A 14,844-nucleotide genomic window follows, 5' to 3' on the forward strand; every position below is an offset into this window, starting at 1 on the left:
TCTAGACCTGCCCCTCCTTCTTATTAGCTATGTTATCATGAGCGAATAGTTTAACCTCTCTGATTCCTTAACATTCCCTTTCTGATATAAGATGGGGATAACATTGGCCATCCTGTCTGTATCAGAACTGCTGAGAGCCCCAAGTAAAGTAATATCTGTAACAATACCTTGCATACTGTGACATGTGTATAGAGACATAACATGGCATTTCACTACTCTTAGATAGTTCATTGTTAATATTGAAATCAGAGTACCCAATTTCTTTCAGCTCCCAAACTGTGATTCAGAAGCTTAGCAGAGACCAACAGAGATGTGTTTTAGGAACTGACAAGAAAAACCAGGAAACAGTTCAGCCCAGGAACAATGATTTGTATGGAAACTGTATCAAAGTGACATCCTTGAAGTGTCCTCTGAACAAACAGACTCCCATTTGGACTGAGAAGACAAGGATACCAACAGAAGGTGTTTTTTTAATGTTTAGGATTTTAATAAATGCCAAGGTGGCTTCTACCATATCATCATTAATAAATTGTATGAAATCTGGATTATGGGAACTGTTTTTATAAACAGAGAAGATAGACAGCCATTTTACTCCTGACTCTGAAAAATACTTGCCTTATTTAATTTCTATACAAGTTGAATACAGAAGAAAATTATTTAATATAGCCTTGAAAAAGTCAATTTAATTGCATTGTTCCCATCACCTCTTTTATTGATGCCCTTTCCATACCATAGAATAAAAATGTAATGAGCTGATACACACAACATGGATGAATCTCAAAGTCACAGTGCTGGCAAAAAGCAACCAGATGCAGAAAAGTGAAAACTACAGGAAATCACATGTGTATGAAAAGCAAGCTAATCTCTAGAGACAGAAAGTAGATCACGGCTTCCTCGAGTAAGGGACAGAGTAGGGGAGGAAGGAAAGAATGGACTGTAAAGGAGCACCAGGAATCTTTTAGTGAGCATCTTTTCTAGATCTTGGTTTATGGTAATGGTTTCACAGGTATTTACAACTGTTGAAACTAGGGCGTTGGGCCAGAGCAACTAGCTCAGTTGAACTGTCAGCTGCCAGATGGCAAAGACCAAGAGTGGAGCATCAGTTTAGTTTAGACATGTTCCTTTGACATGCCTTTAGACACTGAAGTGGAGGTACTGAATAGGCAGTTGGATATATGAGTCCAGAGTTAAAGGAAGAGATTTGGGCTGAAGATACATTTAGGAATTTTCAGCATAAAGATAGTATTTTAAGGCATGAAGCTGGATAAGATTTAAGTGAGTGTAGATATAGATGAGGGTTAAGGAGCAAGTCCTTGGGAACCCCCAACACTGATGGATCAGGAAAAGAGTAAGAACCCAACAAAAGACTGGAAAGCCCCGCCTTGGTTAGGAGGGAAAGCAAGAGAATGTGCTGTCCTGGAAGCTTAAGTGAGAAAGTGTAGCAAACAGGGCATAATCAGCCAGGTCTAATGCTTCTGATTAAGTGAGATGGTTTTACTATTTGATTTTATAACATGTAGGTTTTATTTGGGGATCTTGTTCAGAGAAATTTCAGTAGAATGATAGAGGTACAGGTCTAATTAAAGTGTATCTTAAAACGAGAGAAATTGGAGACCATATTTATAGAATTTATATATTTACAGAATTTTGCTGCAAAGGGGAGATTTGATTTTCAGTGTTCCCTACTGCTCCCACCCACCCACTGCTCTTAATTTAAAATTATGTTTCTCAACCTTCCCATCTTTCCTGAGCTGAGATTCTCATGGTTTTTTTTATTATATTATCTTTAAACATGTCCTGATAAATCTTGATGACATACAAATTCTGCAGTTTTCTTTTTTACTGAAGTAAGTCATTTCAGAGGGAGTTAGTTTTTGACGCTGCCTCCTCCTTTATCATATATACATTTAGGGCTATACATTTTCCTCAAATACGGCATCACTCAGTTTCTCCCAGAAGTCTGTCCTTTCCCATTACTGGGCTATTCAAGTGGAGATGAACTGGATCTGTCGGAGATTCACCAGCAGCCTAGGCAGACTTCTCCAGTTCTGGGAGAGTTTATATTTGTAATGAGTCATAGATATATGTTCCTTTGATTCAGACTCCCTTTCTGCCTCCCCTGAATTAGCCTCCTAACTTGTCCCTCTGCCTCACTTTTCTTCAACCTGACAACCTCCTGGCTGCCACTCTGATCTTTCAAAAATGAAGATCTAATTATATCACTTCCATGTATAAAGGCCTCCTAACAATTCACTTTTTAAAGCATTAAGCATCTACCAGTCACACATGATTCCTATCTCAGGAAATCTCCCAGAAGTACTGTTATTACAGACGAGGTCTCTAGTTTGAACCACTTATTCACACCTATCTGATTTCTAGTCCTTCTAAACCATACTTGTGATTTCCTGAGTGTGCCATGCTGGTCCCACTCCCTAGATTACTGCTGCTGCTGCTCAGTTGCCCAGTTGTGTCCAGCTCTTTGCAACCCCATGGACTGCAGCACGCCAGGCCTCCCTGTGCCTCACCATCTCCCAGAGTTTGCTCAAGCTCATGTCCATTGACATGAACATGGACATAGACATGAACCTAGATTACTACTCTTTTTTTTTTTTTAACTAGCTGACATACCTGTGCATCAAGTCTCAGATTAATTAGGAATTAGGAATATTGCTTTTTCCAGCTCTAAGTATGGCTGGAAGTACCTCTTCAGCAATGCTACAGTAAGTACCTTGCCTTATCCTATAGATATAATATTCTAACTGATGCTTTACTTCTCTCTCTAGTCCCAATTGTTGGCATATTTAAGGCAAGGACTATATATTTTTCATATCTATTTACCAAACTAAACATGCCAGCTACATAATAATGTTTCAGTGAACAGCCTAGGCACAGCTTCTCAAGAGACTATAGATGAATTCATTTTATTTGCCAGCACTGCCAGATATTGCAATTATACATACCCTCATTAACTGTCTTTCAAGTCTAGTTTAATTCAGTGAGTGCTTTAGTCATCTGTTTCCTTTCTTTTTAGTAATGGACAGTTCCTTTTTCAAAAGCATTATTGTGGATATTTCAAGCATAAACAAAAGTAGAATAGAATAATGAACCACTGGTGCCTGTCACCCACCTTTTAATAGTTATCAGCGTCCTGCTATTCTTGTTTCACTTATATTCCCACTACTTTTTTTTTGCTGAAGTAATTAAAGCAAAGTCAGCAAATCATATTGTTTTGCCCATAAATAGTTCAGTCTATGTCTCTTAACTAGATAAACTTTTTTTTAATATAAAACATAATGTATTTCTTGCTTTTATTCTAAGTGTATTCTACTTTTTTCTTATGCTGTCAACATATATATCAATTTAGGCATCATAATTATAAGTAATACTGCTACATCCTTTAAAATGTCTACCAATTTTCCTTCAAGTTTTACTTAGGGTTCTTTTTTTCCCCTCTCTCTACCTATATATATTGAATTTTAAAAATTCTGTTAAAATACACATGACATAAAATTTACCATCTTAAGTATTTTTAAGTATAAAGTTCAGCAGTGTTGAATACATTCACATTGTTGTATACAGCCTCCAGAACTGTTTTCATCTTGCAAGACTGAAATGCCATAGCCATTAAATGACAACTTCCCATTCCCCCCTCCTCCTAGCCCCTGGCAACTATCCTACTTTGACTATTCTAGGTATCCAATATACGTGGAATTGAATATTTGGAAAAAAAAAACACATTGTCTTTTAGTGACTGACTTATTTCACTTAGCATAATGTCCTTAAAGTTCATCTGTGTTGTAGCAGGTATCAGAATTTCCTTCCTTTTTAAGGCTCAATAATATCCCATTATATATATACCACATTTTGCTTATCCATTTATCTGTCAACGGGCACTTGAGTTGCTTCCATCTTTTGGCTACTGTGAGTAACACTACTATGAACACTGGTGTACAGATAACTCTCCAAGATGCAATCAATTCTGGGGATATACCCAGAAGTAGAATTGCTGGACCGTCAATTACCCTATGGTAATTCTATTTTCAGTTTTTGAGGAACCGCCATACTGTTCTCCGTATCAACTACACCATTTTACATTCCAGCCAGCAATGCACAAGGGTTTTAATCTCTCCACATCCTTGCCTACACTTATCATTTTCTGTTTTTTGACAATAGCCATCCTAATGAGTATGGAGTGGAATAAACAACTTTTCAAATGAACTTTATTTTTTAAAACAGTTCTCTACACCTTTTTAATGTTATTATACTCTTACCACAACTAACAAAATAAACTAATTCCTTCATATCATCTATTAATAAATAATAAAGAAGGAATTTCTAACAGAGTTTTCCCATAGTTTTCTCTCTTGTCCTTCTACTTCCTCAAACAGCAGCTTTGGGGCTACCACTGATTTCTCTCTTCTTTTCTCACCCCACATCTAATTCATTGGAAAATCTCAAAATATACTCAGGATTCTTCCCTCCCCTGCTTGCACCCCTCCCTCTGATGACTGCCACCACCCTGGTCCAAGCTGCCGTGCGCTCTCCTGTTAACAGATTCCTTCAGTAGCCTTCCATGAGATCTCCCTGCCTGTCTACCCCTGCACCTCTTCCGTCTCTTCTCTACTCAGCAACCAGCATGATCCTATTAAAGCAGATCTGAGTGAGATGTGACACTCCTCAAAGCCTGCCAGGGCCTCCCTATTTCACACTCAGTAAAAATCAGAGTCCTTACAATGGCCCGTGAGGCCTTATGTGAACTAAGTCACCTATCTAGCTTATATCTTTCTGCTTATTGATTCTGCTTTAGCCACTTGTCTCATCATGGTGCGCCCTGCACACACGACCATGCTCCTGGCTCAGTGCCTTTGCACTTACTGTTCCCCTTGCTGCGAATGCTCCTCCCTCCGACAGTGGCTTGACTCGCTCCCTAAGTCCTCTGATATGGTAGCATCATAAGGAGGCCTTCTTTGACCACCTTTTTAAAAACAGAAATCAGCCCCTCCCCAAGAATTCTCTATTCCCCTTCCCAGCTTTATTTTCTCCCATAAATTTTATTATCTGACATGTTTTATTTGTTTATTTTCTGCCCCATAAGCTTCAGATGGATAAGAATTCTTAGATAGAATCTTTGGCAGATAATGCTAAGTAACTGCTTAATCAACTCAGTTTATGTATCTATATATATTTTTATGGTTGCTCCCCAGATCTGCATCACAACTTAAAAAGCAATATGAAAGAATGTCCATCTTTCCAAAGCAAGAAGGCTGATATAAACTGGACAGATGATGAGAAAAGAATCTACAGGGATAAAAATATAGCTCAAACTCAAGAAATATTGCAGTATTTGCTCCCCATCATGCATAGCACTAAAAATGTGCAAACCACTCAGATAAAAGAGGTATTCAACCCAAGAACCAGCTTTCAAATCCAACATCAGTAAGTCAATACAATTTTGTCATTCTTAGCTATTTAATACATGTACTCTTTTATAAAGAAACATGGTTTATTGATTCCACATCCTAAGAAACAAACATAGGCTCTTAATATAGGCAGCTACACCATATTTGACAAAGGCCCAAAGCCATAAGAAAACACTGGATATGTGAAGGAGTAAGGTTATCAGGCCTTATTTGATTATTTACATGAAACCACTCATTAGTTCGGATCTATAAGACCAAAAGGAAACGAATACAAATAAAAGACAATGACAAGCTGAAAGTAAGAAATATAATACTAATATTATCAACAGATTTAATGAAGTACTTTCTTTGTGCTACACAACATTCTTTGTTTACACAAACACATTCTACATTCTACACATAAGGAAACTGAGATGCAAAGTCTGTTTCTCAAATTTGTTCAAATAGGTAGCAACTGGACTCAACCCTAACTAGACATTTAGAATGCAGAGTCTTTCATCAGTATGCTTTGACATTTCTCTTCATAATATAAGAAACAGAGGGCCAACATACTTAATATTCAAAGACTGCATACAAATCAATGACAGAACCATGAATATTTTAATAGGAAAATGGGCAAAGGCTATGAGTCAGAAATTCACAAAAGAAAAAAAGGACCAATAATCACTTTAAAATGTTCAGTCTCACTAAAATGCAAGGAATGTAAATTAAAACAATAATGAAATTCTCTCATTTTTGTCTCTCAATGGAAGAATTCACTCACTGACTGTTGGAATAGAAATGGTACAATTTCTGGAAGGCAATCCAATAATATATGAAAATCCTTATTATCTACATTTGTTTTAAGAAATTCCACCTTTAGAAACCAGTCCTAAGGGGAAAAAAGCCTCAGGAAGGGCCAGAAGACTTCTGTAGTTATGTTCATTGCAGTATTGCTTACAGGAGCCAAAGAAAAGAAAATGAATTTGGAACCATAAAGCAAAATCTAACAATCATGTTTTCAGAGTCCCCGGAAGAGAGGAGAAAGCAGCAAGGCTGAGAAGGTACTCAAAGGTACTCAAAAGTTACTCCAAATCTGGCAAGAGACATAACCCTACAGATCAAACAACTGAGCAAACCATTAACAGGATAAACTCAAAGAAATCATGCCAAGATATTCCAAAATTTAACTTCTGAAAACTAAAGAAAATAATTCCTGAAAGCAGCCAGAGAAAAATGACACCTTATTTATAAGGGAAACAAGTTGAAATACAGACAATTTCTCAGCAGAAACTATAGAGGCTAGAAGTGGCACAATGTTTTCAAGTATTGAAAGAAAGGAACTGTCAACCCACAACCTGACACACAGCAAAAATAAAGGAGAGCTCAACAAATGTTAAGATGAAGGAAAACTAAAGAGAATTTTTCACTAGAAGACCTACACTAAAAGAATGACTGAATTTTTTTAAACAGAAAAAATAGAGGAGGAACATCAGGAAATAGATAATGCTGAGCAAATGTGTAGGTAAATATAATAGGGTTTCCTTCTCAAGTTCTCTAAATATGTTGATGGCTGAAGCAAAAGTTATTACACTGATACGGTTCTAAATGTATCTAAAGAAAAATATTTAAGACAATTACAAATATGAGAAGGTAAGGGGGACATAAAGAAAGGTTAGATATCTATATTCCACTCAACCTGGGAAAATTACACCATTAGATGTGATAAGTTATTCGTGGGTAATGTAAAAGATACTTAAAAAGATACACTCAAAAACACTACAGATAAATAAAAATTGAATTTTTATGCAATCTAAAAACTCCATCAAACCACAAAAGGAAAAAGAAAAAGGAACAAAGAAGAAATACAAAATCAACTGGAAAACAAGGTTTAAAATGACAATTCATATCTATCAATAATTACCTTAAGTGTCAACAGACTAAAAGACATAGAGTGGCAGTTGAATAACAAAACATAGCCTAAAATATTCTGCCTGCAGAAATCCTCAGCAAAATATTAGCAAACCAAATCCAACAACATATAAAAAAGATCATACACCACAATCAAGCTGGATTCATCCCAGGGTCAAAAGATGGCTCAACATATGCAAATCAATTAATGTGATACAACTACATCAACAAAAGAAAAGACAAAAAGCACATGATCATCAGGTAGATGATCGATGATCCTCTATCATCAACAGAGGCAAAAAAAAATCATTTGAAAATTTATTCAGGGTAGAAACTCTCACCAAAATGGGTACAAAGGGAACCTACCTCAGCACAACAAAAGCTATGTATGATAAACACACAGCCAACATAATAGTCAATGACGGAAAGCTGAAAGGCTCACTAAAAGCTGAAACACGACAAGCATGCTCACTCTCACCACTTCTGTTCAACATAGCACTGGAATTCCTAGCCACAGTCATCAGAAAAGGAAAAAACAACAAGTATCCAAGTTGGAAAGGAAGAGGTAAAACTGTCATGACGTGCAGATGACATGATTCAATACATATAGAAAATCCTGAAGACTCCACCAAGAACTACTAAAACTGATAAACGAATTCAACAGGGTAGCAGGATAAAAGATTAACATACAGAAATAGGTTGCATTTCTATATACTAATAATGAAGTATCAGAAAAGGAAAGTGAAAAAAAAAAAATCCTGTTTAGAATCAAATTAAAAAAAAAAAAAGAACAAAGGAGGCGATCAAGGAGGTCAAAGACCCATATGCTGAGAACTATAAAACATAGATAAAGGAAACTGAAGATGATTCAAAGAAATGGAAGGATATTCCATGCTCTTGGATTGGAAGAATTAACACTGTTAAAATGGCCACACTACCCAGAGCAATTTACAGATTTAATGTGACCTCTATCAAATTACCTATGACATTTTAAACAAAACTAGAACAAATAATCCTAAAATTTATATGGAAGCATAAAAAACCCAGAATTGCCAAAGCAATTTGGTGGAAAAAGAACAAAGCTGGAGGCATAACTGTCCCAAACTTCAGAAAATGCCAAAAAGCCACAGTAATCAAAACAGTATGGTACTGGCACAAAAACAGACATAAGAATCAGCAGAAAAAATAGAGACCCCAGAAATAAACCTATACACTTAGGATCAGTCTTCAACAAGAGTCAAGAACAATGCAGAACAGTCTCTTTAGCAAGTAGTGTTGGGAAAGCTACAGTCACATGTAAATCAAGTTAGAACACTCCCTCACACCCTACACAAAAATAAACTCTAAATGGCTTAAAGATTTAAATATAAGACATGACACCATTAAACTCCTAGAAGAGAACATAGGCAAAGTATTCTCTGACATAAATGGTAGCAATGTTTCTTAGGTCAGTCTCCCAAGGCAACAGAAATAAAAGCAAAAATAAACAAATGAGACTCAAACTTATAAGCTTTTGTACAGCAAAGGAACCATAAACAAAATGAACAGACAACATACAGACTGGGAAAAACACTTGCAAATGATGCAACCAATAAAGCTTTAATTTTCCAAAATATACAAACATCTTATACAGTTTAATATTAAAAAAGAACCCAACCCTATCAAAAAATGTGCAGAACACCTAAATAGACATTTATCCAAAGAAGACATATAGACGGCCAATAGGCACATGAAAAAATGGTCAACTATGCTAATTATTAGAGGAATGCAAATCAAAAGCACAATGAGGTATTACCTTGCACTGGTCAGAATGGCCATCATTAAAAAGTCTACAAAGAATACAAAAGACATGAACAATAAATAACTGAAATGAAAAATACACTAGAGGAATCAATAGCAGAATAACTGAGGCAGAAGAACAGATAAGTGACTGAGAAGACAGAATGGTAGAAATCTCTGCCATGGAACAGAATAAAGAATGAAATGAGAACAGTCTCAGACACCTCTGGGACAACATTAAATGCACCAATATTCGAATTATAGGGGTCCCAAAGAAAAAGAGAAAGGGCCTGAGAAAACATTGGATGAGATCATAGTCAAAAACTTTCCTAACATAGAAAAAGAAAGAGTCACCCAAGTCCAGAAAGTGCAGGGGGTCCTGTACAGGATAAACCCAAGGAGGAACATGCTGAGATACACATTAATCAAAAAAGTCTACAAATAATAAATGCTGGAGAGGGTGTGGAGAAAAAAGGAACCCTCCTACGTTGTTGGTAGGAATGTAAACTGGGGCAACCACAATTGAAAACAGTATGAAGTTCCATTAAAAAACTAAAAGTAGAGTTGCCATATGATCCAGCAATCCCACTCCTGGGCATATATCCAGAGAAAACTCTAATTCAAAAAGATGGATACACCTCAATGTTCAGAATAACTCTATTTACAATAGCCAAGACATGGGAGCAACCAAATGTCCATCAATAGATAAATGGATAATAGAGATGTATATATAATGGAATATTACTCAGCCATAAAAATAATGAAATAATTTGCAGCAAGATGGACCAACCTAGAGATTATCATACTAACCGAAAGAAGAGAAAGACAAATGATATGGTATCACTTATATGTGGAATCTAAAATATGATACAAATGAGTTCATTTACAAAACAGAAATAGATTCACAGACACAGAAAACAAACTCATGGTTGCCAAAGGAGGAAAGGAAGGGAAAGAGATAATTTAGGAGTTTGGGATTAGCAGATACAAACTACATATATAAAATAAATAAACAATAAAGTCCTACTGTATAGCCCAGGGAACTATATTCAACATTCTGTAATAAACCATAATGGAAAATAATAGGAAAAAAAAGAATATATATATATATATACACATAATGTATAGTACAACTGAATAACTTTATGTACACTCAAAACTAATGCAACATTGAAAATCAATTCTACTTCAATTTAAAAAATAAAAATAAACCAATAGGAGTACGAAAAAATCAACAGTAAGAAAACAAATAGATCACTTAGAAAATGAGCAAAAGACATGAACTGTAACTTCACCAAACAATATACAGATGGCACATAAACACATGAAAACATGTTCCACATCATTAGCCACTAGGGAAATGCAAAATAAAACCACAGTGAGTCATCGTTACATACCTATCAGAATGGCTACAATAAAAAAAATAATAATAACACCAAGTGTTGATGACGATGCAAAGAAATTGGGTCACTCATATATTGCTGGTAGGAATATATATGTTTTCACTCTGGAAAACAGCTTGGTAGTTTCTTCACAAGCCAAATATAAAACTAACATATGACCCAGCAATTGCTCTCCTGAGCTTTAATCCCAGAGAAAGGAAGACTTACATTCACACAAAAACCTGTTCACAAAGGTTTATAGCAGCTTTATTTCTAATACCTATAAACCGGAAACAACTCACATGTCCTTCAATGGATGAATCATTAAACAAACTGGTACATCCATGCCATGACCTCAGCAATAAACACAGAATGGACTACTGATGCACGAAGCAACCTGGATGAATCTCCAGAGTTTGCTGCGTGAAAAAAAGGTCCATCCCAAAAGGTTCAATATAAGTTCACTTGTACAGCACTCTTGAAATAACAAAATCATGTAATCTGGACAACAAATTGGTTGCCCGGAGTTGAGGAGATGAGGAAGGAGGAAAGTAGGTACGACGGTAAAAGGGAAACGTGAAGGAACTACTCTGTATCTGGACTCTGTCAATGGCAGTATCCTAACTGTGTTATTGTTTGTAATTTTTCAAGATATTTAATTTAGGGGAAACTGGATGAAGGGTACATCTCTATATTATTTCTTCCAGCTCTAGGTAGGTCTACAATTATCTCAAAATTAAGAGTTTAATTAAAAACATGGTTGAGATTTTGTGGTTAAAAAATGGAATTCTAAAGAAAAATTGAGGGACTTTAGGTAGTGACAATTAGTAATTTTGAAAACCTCACTCTCTTGAGGAAAACTTCTCTCTCTCGGACTTATATTGATCTCTTTACTGAATATAGGGGGTGAGCGGGGCGGGGGCACAGTGCATATACACTAAATTAATTCTAATAGAATACACAAAGTAGATTTTTAGAGCAAGGTGGAATTTTAGAGAGCACTGACTTCAGCTGAATGCATTAATGTAAGAAAGGGCTGAGGCCCAGAGTGGCAATTATACCAGGAAGCCTGGGGTCAGGACAGGTATCCAAATAAACATATCCTCAGGGCATTTAAAAATACAAGGTTTGAATAATGCTTTAAAATCATGACCAGAAGTGAAGTTAGATCATTCTCATAGAAATAAAGGTAAGAGTCTTAAAGGAGAATGAACTCAGCAAAGGAGAAAAAAAAAAAAGATTTATACTATGACAGTACCTAAGGACTACAAATACTTAGGGTACATATTGAGCAGAAGCTCACATATTTCATTTCTTTCCTAGACAAAAGCCATCTTCTAACATAAACATAAGGAAATGCAGCACATCTTGGACACCACCCAGAAATCTCCCTTTGATAAGCCAAAGGACTCTTATAGTAAGCACTTCAAAATGGCTCCAGCCTCTGGACTGGAAATCATCTGAAAGTTCGCTGCCTCTTGGAGGGCCCAAGAAGAGGAGAAAATATTCTCGAGTCAAGGCCACAAAGACTAAAGACATGAAAGCTGCCAGCAGCAAATGGGAGATGACTCCCTCAAGTTCTGAGAAGGATGCAGACAAGAGTCTGCAAGCTGAAGGATCCAGCCAGCAAGGCACTATGCAGACAGCCCCCCATCCAACTAAAACTAAGGGAGAGCAGCCCAAAAAGAAGCATGGACAGCCCGCCTTTCACCTGAAGTTGCAGAGGGACACATAATCCAGCTTTATGCTGCTCTGAAAACTGTGGATGAGAGACAACATATGCTAACACAGTAAAAAGAAAAAGAAAAGAAAGCCAAAGGAAAGCCCTCCTGGCCCCTCCATCCCTGCCCCCTCCCGCCTGTCCATGTGCATGTACTAAACTACAAATTTCAGATGGCCTGTCTTCTTCAGAGGGGACATCTTTCAGAGTTAAAAAGAAGTCCAGAAAAATATAGAAAATGAAAACTCACTCAGATATTTAATTTTTGTCAGGATAAAGTCTGAACTTTTGATTTCTTCTGAAATGATTTATTCACACAACACTAAAAGACCAAGACCTCAAGGCAAGGATGACATGTACTGCTCTTAATGTTTCTACTAGGCACTTTAATGAATCAGTCAACAAACATTGTTTCTTTAACTTCTATCTTGCAGTGTGCTAGAAACCATTAGTGACTTACTGCAGAGAAACAGGTATATCGGGCAAATAAAGATGGATGAGATAAGTGAGAAGAGAGTCAATCTGCCTGGAGTTGCAGGTCAACAGTGGTGGCCACTACAGGATAAAGCCACTGAGAATCAGGAGAGCTAGTTACAGGCCACAAGCTTCATTAGGTCCCAGGAGCAAAACGCAACTAGGAAGATCTGAGGTTGGGGAAGGTACTCTCAACAATATTTCCAATGGCCAAAGAGGGTTCAAGGAGAGCTCATTGGGGTATTAAAAGAGTAACTGTTATGTTCTGGTTTTGGTTTTAATAGACTTTATTTTTTAGAGAAGTTTTAGGTTCACAGCAATACTAATCAGAAGGTAGACTTCTATTATCACCATCCCACCAGAATGATTCATTTGTTACAACTGATGAACCTACACTGATACCTCATTATCATCCAAAGTCCATAGTTTACATCAGGGTTTGCTCTTGGTGTTATACGTTCTATGGGTTTGGACAAATGTATAATGAAATGTATCTACCATTATAGTATCATACAAACGAGTTTCACTGCCCTAAAAGTTCTCGATGCTCTGCCTATTCATCCCTCTCTCCCACTCAAACCCTGGCAACCACTGATCTTTTTATTGCCTCCCTAGTTTTGCCTTTTCCAGAATATCATATAATTGGAATCATAAAGTATGTAGCCTTTTCAGATTGGCATCTTTCACTTAGTAATATTCATGTAAGTTCTATCATGTCTTTTCATGGCTTGATAACTCATTTCTTTTCAGCACTGAATTCCATTGTAAATAAAATTTACAAACTTCTAGCCATGTTAACTAAGAAAAAAGACACAAGTTACTAACATCAGAAACAAAAGAGGGGCCACTAACATTGATCCCATAGAAATTAAAAAGATAATTAAGGAATATTATGAACAACTCTTGACCCAGAAATGCGATAACCTAGATGGAATGGGCTAATTCCTTGGAAGACACAATTTGTCAAAATTCACACAAAAAGAAATAGACAATTTAAAGAGGCCTATATGAATTAAAGAAATAAAATCAATAAATAATAACCTGCCAAAAGAGAAATCACCAGGCCCAGACAAGTTCACTGATGAATTCTACCAAAAATTTAAGGAAGAAATTATACCAGTTCCCTACAATCTCTTCCAGAAGATAGAAGCAAAAAGACTACTTCATAACATAATCTATGGGACCAGCATTACCCTAATGCTAAAACCAGACAAACATATTACAAGAAAAGAAAATTACAGACCAATATCTTCTGTGAACATAGAAGCAAAAATCCTCAACAAAGCATTAGAAAATAGAAGCCAATGATGTATAAAAAGAACTATATACCACAGTCAAGTAGACTTTATAAAATCTAGGTATGCAAGCCTGATTCAGTATTCAGTTATTGATATAATCCCTCACAACAACAGAATAAGGAAGAAAAATTATATAACATCAATATATACAGAAAAAGAACAAAATCCCACACCCATTCATGAATAGAAACACTCAGCAAATTAAGAGTGGAGAGAAATTTACTCAATTTGATTAAAAAATATCTACCAAAAAATCTATAGCTCACATTGTATTTAATGATGAAACTAGATACTTCCCTGTTAAGATAAAAGGCAAAGGTGTCTGCTCTCCCTTTCAACATCATACTGGAAGCACTAGGTAATTCAATAAGATAAGAAAATATAAGGAAGAAATAAAACTGTATTTGTTGATAGAATATATGGTTATCTATGTAGAAAATTCCAAAGAATCAACAAAAAACAACCTGCTGGAAGTAATAAGCAATTATAGCAAGATTACAAGATACAAAGTTAATATACAAAAGTCACCATCTTATACACCAACAATGAATACTAGAGTTTGAAATTAAAAACACAATACCATTTACATCAGCACCAAAAATTCGAATACTTGGGTATAAATCAAAACTGTTCAAGATTTACATAAGGAATACTGCAAAATTCTGATGAAAGAAATCAAAGAGTAAATAAATGGAGAAATATTCCATGTATACATGGATAGGAAGACTCACTACCATTAAAATGTCAGTTCTTTTCAACTTGAACTACAGATTCAACAAAATTCCAATCAAAATTCTAGCAAATTATCAACCAACTTGATTCTACAGTTTATATAGAAAGATTAAAGATTCAGAATGTCCAACACAACATCGAAAGGGCAG

General features: G+C 36.0%; 1 protein-coding gene and 1 long non-coding RNA gene across 4 annotated transcripts in view; one reads left to right on the top strand and one right to left on the bottom strand.

Annotated features, from left to right (window-relative positions):
• LOC102270336 (AGBL carboxypeptidase 3) overlaps positions 1-12,586 on the top strand; it is a 98,577-nt gene extending 85,991 nt beyond the window's left edge. The window contains exons 11-12 of the mRNA XM_070369045.1: positions 5,205-5,436; positions 11,795-12,586. Coding sequence (XP_070225146.1) covers positions 5,205-5,436; positions 11,795-12,206 — 644 coding nt within the window. The 3' untranslated portion in view covers positions 12,207-12,586. The remainder of the gene's footprint in view (positions 1-5,204; positions 5,437-11,794) is intronic.
• LOC138987589 (uncharacterized) overlaps positions 1-14,844 on the bottom strand; it is an 86,650-nt gene that overhangs the window by 56,897 nt on the left and 14,909 nt on the right. The window lies entirely within an intron of this gene.

This window comes from Bos mutus, chromosome 4 (assembly GCF_027580195.1).
Source record: "Bos mutus isolate GX-2022 chromosome 4, NWIPB_WYAK_1.1, whole genome shotgun sequence".
Classification (NCBI taxonomy): domain Eukaryota; kingdom Metazoa; phylum Chordata; class Mammalia; order Artiodactyla; family Bovidae; genus Bos; species Bos mutus.